This window comes from Lissotriton helveticus, chromosome 12 (genome assembly GCF_964261635.1).
Source record: "Lissotriton helveticus chromosome 12, aLisHel1.1, whole genome shotgun sequence".
Classification (NCBI taxonomy): domain Eukaryota; kingdom Metazoa; phylum Chordata; class Amphibia; order Caudata; family Salamandridae; genus Lissotriton; species Lissotriton helveticus.
This window is the reverse complement of record NC_136073.1, coordinates 105,146,933-105,169,465: the sequence shown is the minus strand read 5'-3', so window position 1 is coordinate 105,169,465 and position 22,533 is coordinate 105,146,933. Positions and strand designations below refer to the sequence as shown.

Here is a 22,533-nt window from a genome sequence, read left to right as displayed (position 1 = left end):
ACTTTGTTGACTTCTCGTAGGTCGATGATGAAGCGGTACGCTTTTTCATCTCCCTCACCCTGCTTCTTCACAATGGGTAGGATAGGACTGTTGCAAACATTGCTAACTACTTCTTCTACCACTCCTGCATCTACCAGGGACTGGATGATTTTTACCAACGCCTTCTCACCTTCGGGCGATATCCGATACTGCGGGAGTTTGGGGAGTACTGCGTCCTGTCGAACAGTTATGTGTACAGGGTCTATCATCATGCGTCCTACGTCTGAGTCAGTCTTTGCCCATAGGTACAGAGGTAGGGTGTCGAGCAAGGACAAATCAGTGTCAGTGATAGAGAACATGCGTTGTGCGCGGCAAGATCTGAGCAGTGTTGGGTTGTCGTACAGAATGACTCGAACTCCGTCTTGTGAACACCTAATAGTAGCTCGAAAGTGTTTTAATAAGTCAAGTCCCATAATGGCGTCTGGGGTGTTGGAGGAGAGCAAAAACGTCATGTCAGTGGTGTTATTGTCCAAATTAAAAGAGATCGGAGTGGATAAGGGATTAGTGGAGGGCGTTCCATCAAAACCTATTGATGTCACATGTGAGCCAGACAAGGGTGCCCTGGGAATCAATCGCTTAGACAACGCACTACGTGTTGCACCAGTATCTACCAGAAATGGAGACTTCCTACCTAGGACCTTAGCGGTGACATAAGGGCCTTGCTGGTCAACATAGAGCTCGACTGGATCCCTTCCTTGCCCTTGGCAGTCCTATGCAAAGTCGTGGGCATTGTCGCAGTCAGACTGTTGGCACTGATTCTGTCGGGGACGGTCAAATGTGTTCGGTCTACCAGGCCTGTCATTGTTGGTGTCGTTTGGGTGCCCTCGTCCCTGTCCTCTATTTCTCGGCCCGCCCGCTACGTCTCTCGTGTCTTTATTTCTGAGTGCTTCTAGCAGAACTGGACATTGAGATTTCCAATGGCCATATCCTTTGCAAAACGCACACTGATTCTCATCGAGGTCTGTTCGTGGAGCGCCGGGTGCGGGTGTGCGGTCTCTAGGGGGTGGATTTCTAGGAGCATTCGACTGGTAGTTCCCTCTATACTGTTCCCTTCCTATAGTCACCCCTTGCAACTGAGCAATCATTACCCTATCTTGCAAATCCTTTTTCTTTTTCTCAGTCGCTTGATCGTTCTCGTTCTTTTGTCGCTCATAGTATTGAGCCATCTGAAGGATAGCTGCGGGCTTGGAGGCCGCCCAACTACTCTCACTAGTCTGTAGTTTCTGCGAGACTTCTGGTGTCAGGCCTTTCACATAGTTCTGGACAAACAAGTGATGTCCGGTTGCAGTGGTCATGTCCTGGCCGCTGTAATCGGAGAACACCGTTTCAAACCGGGAGAAGTATTCTGATACGTCTTCCTGGGGTTTCTGGCGACAGGCCGTTACTACTGACCAGTCCACTTTCCTTTCTGGGACTAAGGTTTTTAGTTTCTGCACGATCTTATCTGGTAGGTCTAGAATGGCTTTCATAGGTTTCTGTCCTGGCTCTCGCTGTTTATCTACATCACCGAGTTCTACCCAGGAATGTCCGAACAGCTCAAGGTGGTCGACTTTCCGGATTTGCTTCCACACATCAGCTGGCAGACATAACCCAAAAAACAAATCGATATCCGCTAGGGTCATAATCGTTGAACCCAGAGCGGTGGCTAATTCTGTATAGCAGGCTGTGGGGTTCTTTCGCAGATCAGGCAAGGACTTTCGGAAGGTCAGGATGTCTTGCCGATCCCATGGTTGGTAAACCCAGTTGTAAACTACCCTCCCTCTCGCATCTTGGTGGTTAATATCGTCGTGTGTTCCCTGTCCTCGTGGGGGGACCCAATAGGGAGCGGCCTCCTTTATGGGCATCATAGTGTCAATTTTTTCTACTCTGGCTTCAGTCGCTGCAGGAGTCGTGGTGTTAGTCTCTGGTTTCAGTTCCGTGAGGTGGCGGAAAACTTCAAGCGTACGCGCGAAGAGGTTCGCCACATCACACTCGTCTCCGTCTCCTACATCAATTTTCCTATACAGAGTCGTTAGATTTTCAGGACCTTTTCCTTGGTATCGGTCCTCGTAGGCATTAAGGGTGTGGTAACAAAGGCGTACGACAAAGTGTCGTCTGTGGCTATTGGCATATGTATTGTACATATCCGTTACATAATCCTCACTTTCCTTTCGCACCACCAGTGTCTTTACAATCTTATCGATCCCGGCTTGTTCGTCCTTACTTAATCTATTCGATCTCGCGGGGTCTTTCCTCCCCGCTTCGGGATCACCTGAAGTTGCTGCTTGTGCTGCGCTGAGTGCAAGGGGTTCGGTCGGCGCAGAGGCCGTGAGGACCGAGGTTCCGGCACTACTCTCGCCTGTCGTTGGGGGTAGCGGGTGCTGTGCTAAGGGTTGGGAAGGGGCATATGGAGGGGGCATGTAGATGATCGGGGGACCTAGTAGTAAATCATCGTTCGTTTGCTGTTTCGAAGGTAGCTCAGGGTAAAGTGGAGAGGGTGTCCTGACGGGACACTGGCCCGATGATTCGGAATCTTGATTTAGCTTGGTTTCCTCTCTTTCTTTTATTTCTTCCTTCAATTTGTTAGCGGCTAGGTGAGCTGCTTTGCGTAATTCCTTTTTTATCTGACCTCATTTCTCTTTTTCCGCTGTTCTGTTTCTTTGCGCCACATGCCGAAGCTATCGAGCATAGTGGGTGTTGTCTTATTGTTATAAAGGGCTGTTCCCAGTGCGTTTATTTTATCGTTATCAAAGGATCCTATCAGTGGCCACTGATTTTCCCGATCCTTTCTCGTGTATTTATACCACAGCTTACTATAAGTCACGGCGACTAGTCCATATTTAGTAAACATATCCTTATTAGGGGTGCCCTCCAGTGGAGCCGGATGGTTCACCTCTAATAAGCGTAAAATGGCGAACCCTATGCACACACTTGACAAGTAAAAAGCGGATACAATGTCCTCATGTAAGAAATTCAAAACGCAGAGAAACAACAGTAATATGCAACTTAAATATATAAGGAATTCAATGTCAATCCAAAAAGTCTTGGTCTCCTTGTTTATTCCAACACAGCATGTGAACAACCAGCCGACACGTGTTTCATCGCATCTTGCGAATCTTCAGGGCTGGAAATAATACAGAAAACAAGGAGCTATACTTGGGGATATATACATTTATATGTGTGATCCTGAATACCACTTCAGGTCAGCCCGTGAGACAAGCGTCATTTGTATTTCCTCATGCATAAGTTTCTGCCCCTGAGATGGTTGTTGGAAAGCATCCATAAGTGTGCTATTGTGCTCCTAATATGCTCATGCATACCGTGCAATTGGGGTAAAACATTGTGCACTGCGGCACCTTGATCGATGGAGTGAATTCACACATATATATCATCTATTGTGGTAACCAGATTTGTGCATGGTGCCGTGCTGCACTACTGTCTATATCGGGTGTAAGGGATCATGCGTGTATTATGTGCTCGGTGATATAGAAAAATAAAATTGCAACACATACCTCCATTGGTTGTGAATTAGACCAAAAGGTCTATCGTGATCGATAAATATAAGTGGATTTTAAGAAACAAGAGAGGGAAAACAACGGGAAAGAGGAGAATAGAAAGAAAGAGAGGTCGAAAAGTTAGATCCCTGGAGATATCTATTATTAAAGACTGCTCACTCAAATAAGTACTTATTGGGAATAATTCTAGTAGCACACTCTGTCATTATGTTATGTCCGCGTTTATCCAAATTTCAGGATGTGCATTTAATAGCGACAACATAAAAAATTATTATTAAACTAAGAAAACGGAAAGCTCACCGCTCTTCCGGTGATATTTCCGACCCGGAAGGGCCCAAGACCATCCAAACGCGGTTGCAGAATGTGGTATAGTTACTGCAATAAAGTTGGAGAATATGGGGTTAAATATGTCCTCTTATTTAGAGAGGGGAATTATAGGAGATGTATATTATTCTCGTTACGCTTAGTGACTTATTAGTTACTATATTTGTCTGGCTGCCCTCTAAAAAGAGGAACAAAATCATACCAATATTATTACTGCTAAACAACATTGTGACTTCTCCTAACGTGTTGATATGTCAGTACCCTGATCATCGTAAGTTGATGCTGTTGGCAAAATTAACAACTTCTACTGTGGCTTCTCGTAGTATTTTTTAACTTGCTAAGAGTTCTTTCGTCTGTCGACTCTTGCTAATATTATGGAGACGATCAAATTACATACGGCATATTTAAATTACCTCATAAGCGAAGTGCGCTCGTTCTGGGTTGCCCGGGAAAAGATGTGTTTGCTCAATCGATTTGGGTCTGAAAAGTGATACACATACAGGGTATTAAACTGACTTAAAGGTGATTCGGCACCAAGCCTGTTGCTCAACCATCCATTCGAATTCTGATTCAGACGGCATACCTGAAAAGACGGGGTGTCTTGGTTATTGCTGGTAAGTTTGAAGCCTGTTCCGGACTTGGTGTCTGTAAGACAAACAATCCGGACAGGCAGGTTAGGAAACCTGCGAGTTGTCATACTTGGCAAGATATACTCGGCAAGGCATAACATCTCGTCGGCTAGAAGCCATATAGCGGCATTACCTGTAAGCGTCTTGCCGCTTCTCTCTTCTCTCCCGGGTCTCCTTGTTCGAAGTGCGAACACGTGACCCGGAAGTGAACTCGGATTAAATACCGTTCCGCCCACTGATGGCGAAACGTCATCCGTGTTAGTTTCATTTAAAGTGATAGACGTCGCGAGAGGGAAACTGCTAAGAATTAGACTCTCGCATTTGCTCAGAAATTGAATAAAATTTTCCATGTAGAGAAAAGAAAAAGAATTAGATGTCAATCCGCAATTTGCCGTAGGTGATATTTATCCAATATATAGTGCTGGTGAATTACATGCTCAGTGCACTAATCAATAGCGGTTGCTCCAAATTTCGTGAACACGCTTGTGAAGATGTTACAACTACATTGTATTTACTTGCAGCGGTGGTAGAGAAACGTGAGATGATCTCCTCCCAACCTCTCTTACAATCTACAAGTGTCACTGGTATTTATGATTGCAAGTGTTATATCATCCAAATGCATCTTATGGAATATACAGTGGTTATGCCTATTGTTTACATATTTGTATAATGCATAGAAAACCTACGTTGAACTAGAAACCTAGTAGATACTGCTATGACAAACAGCAAGTTATGTTAATACAGCAGAATAATCCATCTGTTATTGTCTAGAGCATTGTGCATTGATACGTGGTAAGCTCACTATGACAATTACACCTTCAGTATAAGTCCAATAGCTTCATATGCTCAATTCATTCTGTCATAGTTATTGTATCACGTAAATCCACAACTCCTCTATTTTACCTTGTTTCACGTTAAGAATTCAATCCCCTAAGAAGAATTGAAGCTCTGAATCGTAGTTTAAGCCTAAGCCGACTGCGTACATTTTCATGATCCACATGGCCTCTGTACGTCGTAATTTTAGTTCCCTGTTGCCTCCTCTGATCCCTTGGTTTACTACATCAATACCAAAGAAGGACACACACTTCTCATTCTCAGAGTTCTGGCAACTAGCCACATGCAATGCTACAGGGTATCTGGGATCTTGTTTCATTATGGCCCTCATATGTTCCGAGATCCTGTCTTTGAGGGCACGTATGGTGCTTCCAACGTACTGTTTACCACATTTACATTGTATTATGTACACCACATATTTGGTTAGACAGTTGATGTTAGAGTTTATGGAGAAACATTCACCTTTGGGATTAGAGAATTGTGTTGTCTTATGTTTGGCCCACCTACACATGGCACAGAATCCACATTTGTAGAAACCCTTGTTTTTAGAGGAGAGCCAATCTGTTGCCTGTAGACCATGGGGTACAGTGGGACTCAATCTGTTTCTGAGGGTGTTCCCTCTCCTGTAGCAAATCTGGGGCCTATCTGTGATAAATGGGATTAAGGAGTTCTCATTCTTAAGTATACCCCAGTGTTTCGTCATGCTTTTTCTCAAAGTGTGATGGAGAGAATTAAATTCAGTGATCAACCTGAGTGGGTTGTTTGTGACCTGAGGTTGTGTTCTGGGTTGTAGCAAGTCTTTTCTTACGGTTTTGTTGATTCTCTTTTCTGCTTGTCGGATCACATTATTAGTGTAACCTCTTTTGGAGAACCTGTTTTTCATGTCGTCTACGCAGTCTTTGAATTGGGATTCCTCACTGCAGAGCCTTCTGGCTCTAAGGAATTCCCCATACGGTATAGACTTTACCTGGTGCGGAGGGTGAGAACTGTCAGCATGTAATATAGAGTTACATGAGGTGGATTTTCTAAAGAGCTTGCTGTGTAGAATATTGTCTACCACATATAGTTCTATATCCAAAAATTCAATTCTAGTTTGACTATGTGTCATGGTGAATTTAATTTCCCAAGTGTTGTTATTCAAGTAATTGAAGAATTCCATAAGTAGTACCTCTGTGCCTGACCATAGGAGAATGCAGTCATCTATGTACCTTCCCCAGAAAATTATGAAGTCAATGTATTGGGAGCCCTTGTCACCCCAGATAAGATCCGATTCCAGGTTGCCCATGAAAAGGTTAGCAAACGATGGGGAGAATTTCGATCCCATCGCTACTCCCTTCTTTTGGCGATACCATTTCTTATCAAACATGAAAAAGTTATTGTTTAACACAAGTTCCATCATTTCTGATAGCATCGCAGTATGTTGGTACAGTGAAGCTGGTCTGTTCCCCAAACATCTATTCAAAGCCAGTAGCCCCAAATCAATATTAATGCTAGTGTAAAGGGACACAACGTCCATAGTTACAAGAAATGTGTCCGGTTGCCACTGGATATCTGATAGAATGCTCAGAATGTGTCTGGAATCCTGTATATATGAAGGAAGATTGTGTACTAGGGGTCCCAGAAAGAGATCAATATATTCTGCCATCCTCTCGGTAGGACCCCCTATGCCCGAGACTATTGGTCTGCCCGGAGGGAAGGGCTGGTTCTTGTGTACCTTGGGGAGTGTGTAAAGCCATGGGTATGTAGGTCGGAAAATTTTGAGATAAAGGTATTCCTGGTCATTTAGTAGACCTGATTGTTTCCATAGCAATAGTTTCTCATTAATCTTAATTGTCAAGGAACCTATAGGATTAGATGATATTGATTCATAGCAAGTAGCGTCCGCTAATTGACTATGAATTTCTCCCTCGTAATCTGCTTTGTCCATTATTACAACGTTACCGCCTTTATCGGCCTCTTTGATAACAATATGTGCATTGCCACTAAGAGAAGTTAAGGCGGCTCGTTCTCCGATTGTCAGGTTGTCTAGATACTTGAATGATTTTACTGCATTGTAGGTGTTGATTCGTTCAATGTCTTCTAGTACTCTTTTGTGAAACTGATCTATTACATTGCCCCCTGAAAGTGTAGGTACCCATCTGGATTTGCTTTTCAAACCACTCGATACACTATAATCTGGGTCTATGTCGAGCTCCATTAAAAGTCTATCCATGTCGTATGGTGAATCCTCCATATCAGTAATAGACAAGAGTAAGTGTGTAGCTTGTACATCCTTTATTGACAAGAATTCTTCTGTGTTAGCAAGGACAGGAATATTCTTTTTACCCACATCAGTATTGGTTTTGTCAGAAAAATGTTTCTTTAACTTAAGGTTTCTGATAAACTTAAATAAATCTATTTTAAGTTTACAAAGATCGCCAGTAGCAAACGGATTAAAACTCAAACCTTTGCTTAACAGTGATATCATGTTAGGTGTCAGTTCTAGTGAGGAGAGGTTGATTACTTGTACTTCTGTGTGGCTATTTGTGTTTAGTTCCTGTTCGTGCCTGATCTTAACTTGTCTCTGTACCCTGTCCTTTGATCTCCTGCCCCTACGGGTTTTGGATCGGGTGGATCTCTCTGGACTGGGAACCGGTTGCCTCTCCTGATTCTCTGGACCTCCTGGGAAAAAGTCGCCACATTGCCTGCGGCTGCGGTTTCTGGTTCTTCACTACTAAGTCCCGCACTGCTAATAGAAGCATTGCTGGACGAGACTGAACTGGCTCCAGTTGTGGATGGAGTGTTCACATTTCTGGTCTGATTGTTGGGAATAAGTGGATCATATTTACTGGCGTAGGTGAATACCCTGCCCTGTTGGTAGTCATTCTCATCTCGTTTAATCTGTCTTGCTTTCCTATACGAGATGAGAATGACTACCAACAGGGCAGGGTATTCACCTACGCCAGTAAATATGATCCACTTATTCCCAACAATCAGACCAGAAATGTGAACACTCCATCCACAACTGGAGCCAGTTCAGTCTCGTCCAGCAATGCTTCTATTAGCAGTGCGGGACTTAGTAGTGAAGAACCAGAAACCGCAGCCGCAGGCAATGTGGCGACTTTTTCCCAGGAGGTCCAGAGAATCAGGAGAGGCAACCGGTTCCCAGTCCAGAGAGATCCACCCGATCCAAAACCCGTAGGGGCAGGAGATCAAAGGACAGGGTACAGAGACAAGTTAAGATCAGGCACGAACAGGAACTAAACACAAATAGCCACACAGAAGTACAAGTAATCAACCTCTCCTCACTAGAACTGACACCTAACATGATATCACTGTTAAGCAAAGGTTTGAGTTTTAATCCGTTTGCTACTGGCGATCTTTGTAAACTTAAAATAGATTTATTTAAGTTTATCAGAAACCTTAAGTTAAAGAAACATTTTTCTGACAAAACCAATACTGATGTGGGTAAAAAGAATATTCCTGTCCTTGCTAACACAGAAGAATTCTTGTCAATAAAGGATGTACAAGCTACACACTTACTCTTGTCTATTACTGATATGGAGGATTCACCATACGACATGGATAGACTTTTAATGGAGCTCGACATAGACCCAGATTATAGTGTATCGAGTGGTTTGAAAAGCAAATCCAGATGGGTACCTACACTTTCAGGGGGCAATGTAATAGATCAGTTTCACAAAAGAGTACTAGAAGACATTGAACGAATCAACACCTACAATGCAGTAAAATCATTCAAGTATCTAGACAACCTGACAATCGGAGAACGAGCCGCCTTAACTTCTCTTAGTGGCAATGCACATATTGTTATCAAAGAGGCCGATAAAGGCGGTAACGTTGTAATAATGGACAAAGCAGATTACGAGGGAGAAATTCATAGTCAATTAGCGGACGCTACTTGCTATGAATCAATATCATCTAATCCTATAGGTTCCTTGACAATTAAGATTAATGAGAAACTATTGCTATGGAAACAATCAGGTCTACTAAATGACCAGGAATACCTTTATCTCAAAATTTTCCGACCTACATACCCATGGCTTTACACACTCCCCAAGGTACACAAGAACCAGCCCTTCCCTCCGGGCAGACCAATAGTCTCGGGCATAGGGGGTCCTACCGAGAGGATGGCAGAATATATTGATCTCTTTCTGGGACCCCTAGTACACAATCTTCCTTCATATATACAGGATTCCAGACACATTCTGAGCATTCTATCAGATATCCAGTGGCAACCGGACACATTTCTTGTAACTATGGACGTTGTGTCCCTTTACACTAGCATTAATATTGATTTGGGGCTACTGGCTTTGAATAGATGTTTGGGGAACAGACCAGCTTCACTGTACCAACATACTGCGATGCTATCAGAAATGATGGAACTTGTGTTAAACAATAACTTTTTCATGTTTGATAAGAAATGGTATCGCCAAAAGAAGGGAGTAGCGATGGGATCGAAATTCTCCCCATCGTTTGCTAACCTTTTCATGGGCAACCTGGAATCGGATCTTATCTGGGGTGACAAGGGCTCCCAATACATTGACTTCATAATTTTCTGGGGAAGGTACATAGATGACTGCATTCTCCTATGGTCAGGCACAGAGGTACTACTTATGGAATTCTTCAATTACTTGAATAACAACACTTGGGAAATTAAATTCACCATGACACATAGTCAAACTAGAATTGAATTTTTGGATATAGAACTATATGTGGTAGACAATATTCTACACAGCAAGCTCTTTAGAAAATCCACCTCATGTAACTCTATATTACATGCTGACAGTTCTCACCCTCCGCACCAGGTAAAGTCTATACCGTATGGGGAATTCCTTAGAGCCAGAAGGCTCTGCAGTGAGGAATCCCAATTCAAAGACTGCGTAGACGACATGAAAAACAGGTTCTCCAAAAGAGGTTACACTAATAATGTGATCCGACAAGCAGAAAAGAGAATCAACAAAACCGTAAGAAAAGACTTGCTACAACCCAGAACACAACCTCAGGTCACAAACAACCCACTCAGGTTGATCACTGAATTTAATTCTCTCCATCACACTTTGAGAAAAAGCATGACGAAACACTGGGGTATACTTAAGAATGAGAACTCCTTAATCCCATTTATCACAGATAGGCCCCAGATTTGCTACAGGAGAGGGAACACCCTCAGAAACAGATTGAGTCCCACTGTACCCCATGGTCTACAGGCAACAGATTGGCTCTCCTCTAAAAACAAGGGTTTCTACAAATGTGGATTCTGTGCCATGTGTAGGTGGGCCAAACATAAGACAACACAATTCTCTAATCCCAAAGGTGAATGTTTCTCCATAAACTCTAACATCAACTGTCTAACCAAATATGTGGTGTACATAATACAATGTAAATGTGGTAAACAGTACGTTGGAAGCACCATACGTGCCCTCAAAGACAGGATCTCGGAACATATGAGGGCCATAATGAAACAAGATCCCAGATACCCTGTAGCATTGCATGTGGCTAGTTGCCAGAACTCTGAGAATGAGAAGTGTGTGTCCTTCTTTGGTATTGATGTAGTAAACCAAGGGATCAGAGGAGGCAACAGGGAACTAAAATTACGACGTACAGAGGCCATGTGGATCATGAAAATGTACGCAGTCGGCTTAGGCTTAAACTACGATTCAGAGCTTCAATTCTTCTTAGGGGATTGAATTCTTAACGTGAAACAAGGTAAAATAGAGGAGTTGTGGATTTACGTGATACAATAACTATGACAGAATGAATTGAGCATATGAAGCTATTGGACTTATACTGAAGGTGTAATTGTCATAGTGAGCTTACCACGTATCAATGCACAATGCTCTAGACAATAACAGATGGATTATTCTGCTGTATTAACATAACTTGCTGTTTGTCATAGCAGTATCTACTAGGTTTCTAGTTCAACGTAGGTTTTCTATGCATTATACAAATATGTAAACAATAGGCATAACCACTGTATATTCCATAAGATGCATTTGGATGATATAACACTTGCAATCATAAATACCAGTGACACTTGTAGATTGTAAGAGAGGTTGGGAGGAGATCATCTCACGTTTCTCTACCACCGCTGCAAGTAAATACAATGTAGTTGTAACATCTTCACAAGCGTGTTCACGAAATTTGGAGCAACCGCTATTGATTAGTGCACTGAGCATGTAATTCACCAGCACTATATATTGGATAAATATCACCTACGGCAAATTGCGGATTGACATCTAATTCTTTTTCTTTTCTCTACATGGAAAATTTTATTCAATTTCTGAGCAAATGCGAGAGTCTAATTCTTAGCAGTTTCCCTCTCGCGACGTCTATCACTTTAAATGAAACTAACACGGATGACGTTTCGCCATCAGTGGGCGGAACGGTATTTAATCCGAGTTCACTTCCGGGTCACGTGTTCGCACTTCGAACAAGGAGACCCGGGAGAGAAGAGAGAAGCGGCAAGACGCTTACAGGTAATGCCGCTATATGGCTTCTAGCCGACGAGATGTTATGCCTTGCCGAGTATATCTTGCCAAGTATGACAACTCGCAGGTTTCCTAACCTGCCTGTCCGGATTGTTTGTCTTACAGACACCAAGTCCGGAACAGGCTTCAAACTTACCAGCAATAACCAAGACACCCCGTCTTTTCAGGTATGCCGTCTGAATCAGAATTCGAATGGATGGTTGAGCAACAGGCTTGGTGCCGAATCACCTTTAAGTCAGTTTAATACCCTGTATGTGTATCACTTTTCAGACCCAAATCGATTGAGCAAACACATCTTTTCCCGGGCAACCCAGAACGAGCGCACTTCGCTTATGAGGTAATTTAAATATGCCGTATGTAATTTGATCGTCTCCATAATATTAGCAAGAGTCGACAGACGAAAGAACTCTTAGCAAGTTAAAAAATACTACGAGAAGCCACAGTAGAAGTTGTTAATTTTGCCAACAGCATCAACTTACGATGATCAGGGTACTGACATATCAACACGTTAGGAGAAGTCACAATGTTGTTTAGCAGTAATAATATTGGTATGATTTTGTTCCTCTTTTTAGAGGGCAGCCAGACAAATATAGTAACTAATAAGTCACTAAGCGTAACGAGAATAATATACATCTCCTATAATTCCCCTCTCTAAATAAGAGGACATATTTAACCCCATATTCTCCAACTTTATTGCAGTAACTATACCACATTCTGCAACCGCGTTTGGATGGTCTTGGGCCCTTCCGGGTCGGAAATATCACCGGAAGAGCGGTGAGCTTTCCGTTTTCTTAGTTTAATAATAATTTTTTATGTTGTCGCTATTAAATGCACATCCTGAAATTTGGATAAACGCGGACATAACATAATTACAGAGTGTGCTACTAGAATTATTCCCAATAAGTACTTATTTGAGTGAGCAGTCTTTAATAATAGATATCTCCAGGGATCTAACTTTTCGACCTCTCTTTCTTTCTATTCTCCTCTTTCCCGTTGTTTTCCCTCTCTTGTTTCTTAAAATCCACTTATATTTATCGATCACGATAGACCTTTTGGTCTAATTCACAACCAATGGAGGTATGTGTTGCAATTTTATTTTTCTATATCACCGAGCACATAATACACGCATGATCCCTTACACCCGATATAGACAGTAGTGCAGCACGGCACCATGCACAAATCTGGTTACCACAATAGATGATATATATGTGTGAATTCACTCCATCGATCAAGGTGCCGCAGTGCACAATGTTTTACCCCAATTGCACGGTATGCATGAGCATATTAGGAGCACAATAGCACACTTATGGATGCTTTCCAACAACCATCTCAGGGGCAGAAACTTATGCATGAGGAAATACAAATGACGCTTGTCTCACGGGCTGACCTGAAGTGGTATTCAGGATCACACATATAAATGTATATATCCCCAAGTATAGCTCCTTGTTTTCTGTATTATTTCCAGCCCTGAAGATTCGCAAGATGCGATGAAACACGTGTCGGCTGGTTGTTCACATGCTGTGTTGGAATAAACAAGGAGACCAAGACTTTTTGGATTGACATTGAATTCCTTATATATTTAAGTTGCATATTACTGTTGTTTCTCTGCGTTTTGAATTTCTTACATGAGGACATTGTATCCGCTTTTTACTTGTCAAGTGTGTGCATAGGGTTCGCCATTTTATGTTATTGTGGATTAGTGAGCTTGCTCGCTTCTCCTTGGGTGGTTATATGGTTATCCACTCACCCAGTTGCACCACACCACATTGATTCTATAGTGCCTCTACCCTGGCTGAGCGCCCACTCTCTGACAACCTAAAAACCATCCTTTCTTTAAACACCTCTAATAAGCGGTCCGGGCTGAACCAACTACCAACAAACGGGGCGAAGACAGGCATGACGGGTTACAAAGGGGACAAAAGTCTGCACTACCTATCCTTCACTATCCGCAAAGACTAAACAGAGTATTGCGACCCTGTGCTTATTTGCGAATAGAGAATAACCCAAAGAGAACCAATTCCGAACGATCAATGTTCGGATAAACAATCAATCAAATGAGGGATAAAAATAGGCACGACGGATTACAACGGGGGCAAAAGCCTGCGTTACCTATCCTTCACTATTCACAAGGACTAAACAGAGTATTGCGACTCTGTGCTTTTTTGTAAATAGAGAATGATCCAAAAAGAACCAATTCCAAAACAGTAAATGCTTGGATAACAATCAATCAAATGGAGAGGGAAGTAGGCACGACGGGTTACAACGGGGGCAAAGGCCTGCGTTACCTACCCTTCACTATCTGCAAAGACTAAACAGAGTATGGCGACTCCGTGCTTGTTTGCAAATAGAGAATCTCTCAGAAACAATCAAATGAGTAATACTAGTATTTTCAAACAATCAAACAATCAATTCGCAATTCGTCGTGTTACACGACCTTACCCGGACCGCATGGACAGTTTCTCGTCTTCCGCTTCCAGCGCCTGATCGTCCTCCGTTCTCTGTAATTGCTGTGGCACTCCTGATGGTTCCCAGTCAGGACCGTAGATCACTCGAGAGAGGTCTGCTCGGAACCGGTGAAGTTCGGATGATCGGCTGCCAGACGAGGGTCTATCGGGCAGGAGCTCTTCCCGATCGTTGCAGTCGTTCGCTCTGTCGTTGGGACCTCTCCCACTGGATCCACGCGTCGCTGATGGGCCCCACGTTTGGGACGCCAATTGTCGAACGGTAGGGCCGAATTTGACCAAGAACCCTTCAGTATTTGCCCGGCGTTAGCCACCTCTCATACCATTCGAGATTACCAAACAAAGAGGCAGGCGCTGGAGACAGAAGGCAGGAAACAGGAGTTTATTCCGACGGAGCAGAACACGTAAAATCAGACAACAGGGTATCTTCTCGAGGTGCTCTCCCTGCATCTCTGAGGCCTCGCCTCTTATACACAGGTTTATTGCTTTATTTACATTTATGACATCCGTGGCATCGCTTTGTAGCATGGAAATGGCATCTTTGGAATCCTCTGTTCAGGCCCGTTCCCACACATATCTACAGTAGGAGTTCCCACCCCAATTCTCAGCATGATGGCTATCACGCAGCTGGACATTCCGCTGGGAACAGGAATGCGGACGATCGGTCGGATCTGGGGGTGTGAAGGCATTGATTAATCCCCGCTCCTTTGATGTGAGGCGGGGTCCTACTGTAGGGGCAGTAAACTGAATCTGCTGGGCTAGGTGGTGGCCTGGGAACAGGTCGGACAATCGGACAGGGAGGAAGAGGTTATCAAAGGAGCTTGTTCTATGAATGAGATGAAAGAGTGTGGGGGTTCAGCACGGGATGTGGCTCGGAGGAAGGGTCGCGCTGGAGGTGCGTTTATGGCCCAAGCAGGAGAGGCCGGGGGCTGTCAGGGCACGGGGGGGATGCTTGCGAGGCCGGGGAGTGAGGGGGAGAGACGCGCTGGCTATCGGCAGTGGGCAGAGAGGCCATGGCATACAAAATGGCTGCTGCTTACGCGCACGTATGAGTCGGAAAAAGGGACAAGGTGGCGCCGATAATGTTGATGCCGCAATCTAGATTTTAACACATCCTCGTCCCCCTCCACCTCTCACGGGAGTGCTTCGACTGACAGTCGACAAGACCTGTTCGGCGGCAGTCCTTCAAGTACTTGGGGATCTCGATGGCCCTTCTCTCTGACCTTGCTTGGTTGCTTAACGTTACCCTGTTGGTTAAGCGGGTCCGTGCCGACCTCCTCAAATGGTAAAAGCTACCGCTAAACCCTCTTGGTAGGATAGCCTTGTTTAAAATGATGATCTTACCCAGATTCCTCTACCTGCTCCAGAATATGCTCCTCTCCTTCTCCAGATCCTGGTTTTAGGAGATGGACAGCTTGGCTGTTAAGTTTTTATGGGGAGGGCGGAGGCCCAGGCTGGCCCTGGTCCAATGCCGGATCCCACCTTTTGACGGTGGTCTTGGGATGACGAGTCTGCATCTTTATTATCTAGCGACTCGACTCCTTACAGTGCACGATTGGTTTAATAGCGGCTAGTCTGACCTGGCATATTATCTGGAGCTACACACCCTGGGTCTGTCTAATATTCAGGGGATGCTATACGGGGACACTGTCTCCCAAGCTCTTCCGGAGGTCACACGTGGGGTATTCTTGGCCTGGCGGGCCTCTCTGCGCCACACACATTGTTCAGGTAAGCTGACCCAGTACACTCCTCTGTGGTGCGGGACCAGTCTCTGAGCGGTTGCTAATCTTTCAGGATTCCGACCGTGGGATCTCTTTGGAATCTTCCTGCTGGGTGACATTTGGAGTGGGACTCACTTACACTCCTTCCAGGACTTGCAGACCGGATACTCCCTTCACTCATCCCAGTTCTTTCGCTATCTTCAATTACAACATGCCCTTAGCTTCCATGTTATGGAGGGTACCTCCTTACCTGAATACAGCCCACAAGAAGCCCAGGTCATGACCGGTAATCTGGGAAAGGGAGGAATCTCCGGTATCTACCAATCCCTCACAAACAATACCCCCAATTCCCTTTCTCACCTCCGGGCTACATGGGAGGGTTGGATTGGGGCTCTAGAGGACGCTGACTGGAGAGACACATTGATGGCCCCCCAAAACAATTACAGTCTCTGCGCGGCTTCGCCTAGTCCAAGTATATTAACTTCAGACTGCTTACCTCACACCAATGAGCCTCCACCACGCGGGGCTCCGGCCCGATGCTTCCTGTCTCCGCTGTTCTCACCCCAGGCGGAATTCTACCACATGGTATGGATCTGCTCTGCGATCATGAGGTATTGGGAATTAGTAACCGGGGAACTTGCTGAGGTCTTGGGCTGGGAGGGCTCCCCTGCTCCATTGACTGTGATCCTGGGTATCTCCGAGGGGCTGGATGGCACCAGGGCTGAGAAGCTCTTCTTCAACACTGCCCTGATGGTGGCCAAGGGGGACATAGCGGCTAAGTGGCTGAACTCAGACCTACCTACAATGGTGTGCTGGCGTAGGGGAGTGGACTGGTGCGCGGCACAGGAACGGCCCCTATACGCAGCCAGAGGGTGACCGCAAAAGGTTTGATGAATGTGGGGCAAATGGGTGGGGGTGGTGGAGGACTAAAAGGAGGGGGCTTCTATCATGCAAATATGGACAATATGGACTGGAGCTGGACTGTCATTACCTTCTTTATGTTTGTCAGCTGTACATGCGGATGTGATGTGTTTTCATCTATATTTTGTCTTACATATTGTAACCTTGATTGGTGGTGCTATTTTTGCTGCGATTTCATAAAATCAATAAAATTGGTTATATAAAAAAAACATGGGGTTTTGCTTCAGAAACATTTGTTGGGTAGAAGTCAGAAACCCCTCAATATTATTTCCCTAGAGCTTAATGGTACACTGGGGTGTGGTTTACAGCCTTTACAACACAGCCATTACATCTCAGGCAGTTTCGGTGCTAAATTTGGGTCTCATCCAGACTGGCTAGGGTGAAGGAGCTTATTAGACTCTAAATAGCTAGAACGTTGATGATTCACAAATTTCTCCGCAATTTTAGATGAGGCGGGAAACAGAGAATTTGGTCTGTAATTGCTTAGGCTGTTGGGATCAGCACTAAACTTTTTCAGAAGTGGCAGAATCTTAGCCTGCTTCCAGATAGAGGGGACAATCCCAGATGCAAAAGATCTATTGATAAGAGAGTTTAGCACTGGATTGATGACATCTGCTCCCTTCGCTAGGGCAGATAGAGGGCAAGGATCAGTGGGAAATCCCGATCTCAGGTTGAGTATCGCGAATCGCGACTCTTCTAACAAGATAGAGTCAAAGGAGGAAAGGACGCAGTTAATATCAGCGGGAGGGGCAGGCAAAGGTCAAAGGAGTTCATTGCTCTCAGACTACTTCGTATTCCTGAATTGTATGCTATTTTACATACCAGACAAGATATCTAAATGGAAAATGAGGGGGAATTCTATACATGTTTTATGCAAGCTTGAGAATGCTGATATGGTGCACATGTTTGCCAGTTGTCTTCTGTTTTGTGAATAGTAGAAGTAAATTGTTAGATGTTTATCTGATGGAATTAATATTGATGTTAAATTCACTGTGTGTGATATTGTGTTGGGAACGTAATAAAATGTACCTTGCTGGAATGCACCTATTGTATTTATAGCAAACCCAGAGGGTGTATAGCCCTCAAGTGGATACATCACTTCCCACCCCTTATGAGTAATTGTATTTATTGATGGCCAATTCGCCCAATAAAAAAATAGTTAAAACAAATGATATATCCTGGTGGAAAATGTCTCATAAATACCAGATGCTATTTATTGGACACATTATATTCTGAACCCATTGTGAGATAAACAGCACACCACCTTCCTGGGCACTTGTAATGAGGGCCTAGATAGGAAATTGGAGATTTTTAAATACATCAGTGGACGAGAGCTCAGCATATAGGCAGTCTTCTCCCCTTACTAGTCACCAGTGCATTTTTCTGAGACACATCACATCTTCTGTTTCAAAATCAGAGTTTCCTGTCTTATCTCTCCTCTTCCTTTTTATTTAATGTATGCCCTCTAGATATGGGATCAATATAATGTTGTTGCGACCCCTGGGAAAACTGAATGTCTCCAGTGTGTCGTGGAAGAGGTGTGGTGCTGCAGCCAGGGCAACTGACTCCGGAACCCAGGGGCTCACGGATCGATCCCCATTGCCTGCGGCAGATCAGCCCAGCACCATGTAACTCTGGGCAATAGCTCACTTAATCTTCCCGACGGCCCCCAGTGCCGAGACACCTTTGGGCAATTGTTCGCACTTTACAAATACTGGACATTTACATTACCTGAAGGTCACGTCTTTGTCGTCCCTAGAGGGATCTTGCAGAACATTCATCCTGGATAGTTGCAACACTTGCAAGCCTATGAGGTCTCCTCAGTCTCTCTTGGCGACACTTTACTAGTGTTGCTAACTTCTTTAGGGCAAGATTTGCACGTCATGTGTGCAAGTTAGACATTAGGACCAACCTTACTTGATCTGTGACTTGGCACCTATATTTGTTTGAGATTCTTCTCCTTAACCATTACCTACACCACACACCTCGCTTTGGGATATTCCTTAGTTATCTCCTAAGAGTTCCTCTCAAAATCAGTGAGAATTGCAGACCATGCCACTAACCCACCTGCTAGGGTTGTGAGGAGGAACTCGAAGATGAAGCACACCATCTTTGAGTGGGTGCCCTGAAAAAGAGCGACTTTCTCAGACAATTATGGAGAATGAAGGAGTACCTGTGAAGTATTGCCTCATACTGACCAACTGTGTAGTTTGTGTGTTGTGTTATTATAGGGAGTTACACAGTTTGGGTCTTTCAATGCCCCCATGTGGTCCCCTCTGTGTGATCATGAGACTCTTCTCACCCAAATGTGACCGTAGGGCCCTGGCTATGCCCAGGCTGTTCAGTGCTGCAGATGATCTGTCTGTAAATCTTTATAGATTCTCATGATAATAATGGGTGCATTTTTCTGGGGCATGCCTGCTGGTTACCCTTAAGGACTCCTGAACTCTTTCTTTAGATTATCATGTACAATGACTGCCTGTTTTCTGTACTTTCTTTGGGCTTCTTCTCTGTTCTTCCAGGATGGAGCATATAGTACATTTATCCTGAATGTATGTATCTGATCGATGCCTATGCCCTCAATCATTCGCAACAATCAGATAATGTAAAGAGCACGCGATCTGTCTATCACACCACTTCCTTATATTACATGCCTAGGTGCAGCGATCTCAGACAAGACAAGAGCACAATCTGGTCCCTCATGCACACACAAAACTCATCCATTAAAGCACTTCCCTCTAGGGTAGCATGCAAGCTGTCCAGTAATGCACATCAGCACCCCTTCAGGGGTATGAACAGCGAATTAGCATTGCCCGCCTGCTGCGAGTGCAGCAGGTAAAAAAAAACTAAATATAATGCAATAATAATGCCATTATGTTTTGCCATCAGATGGCTGTATACAGCTCGAGCGTGAGGCAGGGGGCGGGGCTGAATCCTGCTATTTCAGGATGACAGCCACCCCTTTCAGTGCACGTTGGGTTGACCGGCTTGCTACCTAAGGCCCGTCCGACATGCGCACTGTGCACCCAGCAATCTCCGGGATGTGAAACACCCGGGGGATTGCTGGCACAAGCCCCCAGCTTCAAAATGAGCGCTGGGTTAGCTTGCTCCCACCAGTCCTGGAGATTCTCTCATGCTGATGAAAGCAGCTCCAGGGTTGGTTGGATTTGCGTTCTACTGAGCAGTAAGGAAGTTTTTCCATTCCTGCTCACGGACGCGGGTAGAGAGTTGCCATGCTTGGGAGAAGGAGAAGTACAGCATTTATGATGAGTTTGGCCCTACCATATATTATAAGCAGTAGCCGCCACTGGATTGAAGCACCATATGAATAAAATTACATTACAACCTAGCTCTGTCGTGCCTGTCAGCTCTGTATGAAAGAAAGTACTAAACTGTAGGTTCCATGCTGTAATTAGCGCTGAGAGTTTTAAAAGATTTGAAGAAGAGATTCCAAGTGCGATCCCAGCCAACGTTATACAGCTATTATCATGGCCCTGAAACTACTAAAGCAACCAATAAATATGGGTGCCCATTATCCAGATCAGATGTATCCATTGAACGAACACAGCTTCCAGTCCTTGCAGTGATGGGGATAAATTCAAAGATTGGAGGGCACCATTTTTTATCCACAACAGTTCAAACAAACTGCAAATGTTAACAAGTATAACTAAAGAGTATCTTATGGTATTGTTTTCTTATCCTTGATGTAGAGCTGAACAAACATTGGGTAACATCTTAAAGAAGAAAGAATGGAGGTAAATACTCACTCTTTTTATTCCGATCGGCTAAGAATCACATGCAGCGGATAGAGGGTGGGTGTTTCGTATTTTTTCCAAGGCATTGACGGTCCATGGCCTCTGTAATGTCCACCCAGCTGGACAGGCGGTCCTAGACGCCCCCTGGGTGTGAGCTTGTGCTAGGATTATTTCTTTGCTCCAAATCCAGTGCTGGTTAAAGGTGGATTTGCTCCCAGTAGAGTTCTTAGGCATTCATTGACCGACAAGGAAGAATTCCAGAATCATCCATCCTTTTAATTTCGAGATCTCACCTATAGACAGCTGAAGCTGTTTGTTGAAAACAGGACTAATGTATTCAATATACACTTATAGTGGCATTTGCAACTGATTCTTGTTCCAATTCAATGGTTTTCCTTTCAATTCATTTATTTGTCCCTCCTGGGAGCATTTAAACCTCATCGTGTTTAGATTGGATGGGTTGTATCCTTCCGCCGCTGAAGTCAGACACTTGTATTGCAGTGTATGAGGGACTGTTTACTCTCCTCTCCCTGCTACCTGCTTTCCCACTTCTTGTTCTCTTTATTAAAGAATTATCCTCCTCAAGAGATGCTTGTTCGTCCAATCCCCTGGTGCTCCAACCGCTGCCTGCACTGTATTACCAGATGGCCGTATTTAGTTGGATTTTAAACCAGTCCAAGATGGCCACCCATTTAAGTGCATGGCTTGCAACCAATTTGAAATGATTTTTCTTAAAAAATACAAAAATCAAAGATAACCACAGAGTATGATGCATGCAAACGCATGACGGCCATCTATGCATGTCCTCCTGCAAGCGCATGCACAACAGCCATCTGGGATGAAAAAAAGCATTGTTAAAGCCAATAAGGGTCACCTCAAGACCAATTGGCTTTGGCAAGGTTTGTTTCTAAAGTAATGTCTGACACTTTTTCCAGATTTATTGGTTGAAAGTTAACACTTGGTAAACACTAACTTTCTCTCTCATTGCTAGTCTCTGACACATTAGTAGAATAGAATCATATGAGCCTGTGTCTTTTTTGTGGTGCGCTCCTGCCAATGCATCCACATGAAGTAAACATATAACATTCTCCTCTCTTCCATTTGCAAAGCATCTATATATAGCCAGGAGGATGAAATAGAGCAGCTGCCAAATGTTACTATCCCACTGTTAAACTGGAAAATATTACAGGAGTTACATTGGAAACAATGAAACAATTGGATAATGATGGAATTTTCTATCTTGAACCATTCATTGACGAAAGCGTCTTGGGTGAACCTCCCCCTTGGTTCTGCTTGTCTTCTCATGTTTGCGGTTGAAGTTCAGTATTTTTGTTTTCCCAATAGACGTTCCAGCTATGTGATTACCACCAAGATCTACTGGGGAGGACAGTGAGTATCAGTCCCAGGTGGCATTTGTGTTACCTTGAGTAAGTAGTTCCTGGATATGGTGGTTGCATTTTGGATGGGTGTGTTCTGTAACATACAGTATGTTATATCTGTTTCTGAGGTTTTGGGGTTGTGTGGTTACATGTGGTTGTTTTTTGGTGTAAATGGGTCTATCTGTGTATGCTGAAAAGAGGATTAAATACATGAGGGTCTGTTTGGTTGTGGTATGCCAATTCTTGGATATACTGTGTCTGTACGGGAAAGGGTGCTTGCCTTTGTGGTTGTACATAGTTCCTGAGTATATAGACGTCTGTTTGAGTGAGGCACGTTAGCTAGTTAATGTATGGGAGTCTGAGTGAGACAAGTTAGTTCATGGACACACAAGGGTCTGGGTGGATACAGATGTTTGATTAATCCGTCTCAGTGTGGTGAGTCAATTAATAGAGACAGGGATCTATTTTGTTGTGGGAAGTTGGTTCTTCG

General features: G+C 44.1%; 1 protein-coding gene across 1 annotated transcript in view; it reads left to right on the top strand.

Moving 5' to 3' along the window:
* LOC144798548 (voltage-gated potassium channel subunit beta-3-like) overlaps nt 1-22,533 on the top strand; it is a 202,731-nt gene that overhangs the window by 98,675 nt on the left and 81,523 nt on the right. The window contains exons 5-6 of the mRNA XM_078669482.1: nt 20,620-20,664; nt 22,009-22,053. Of these exons, the coding sequence (XP_078525608.1) occupies nt 20,620-20,664; nt 22,009-22,053 (90 nt within the window). The remainder of the gene's footprint in view (nt 1-20,619; nt 20,665-22,008; nt 22,054-22,533) is intronic.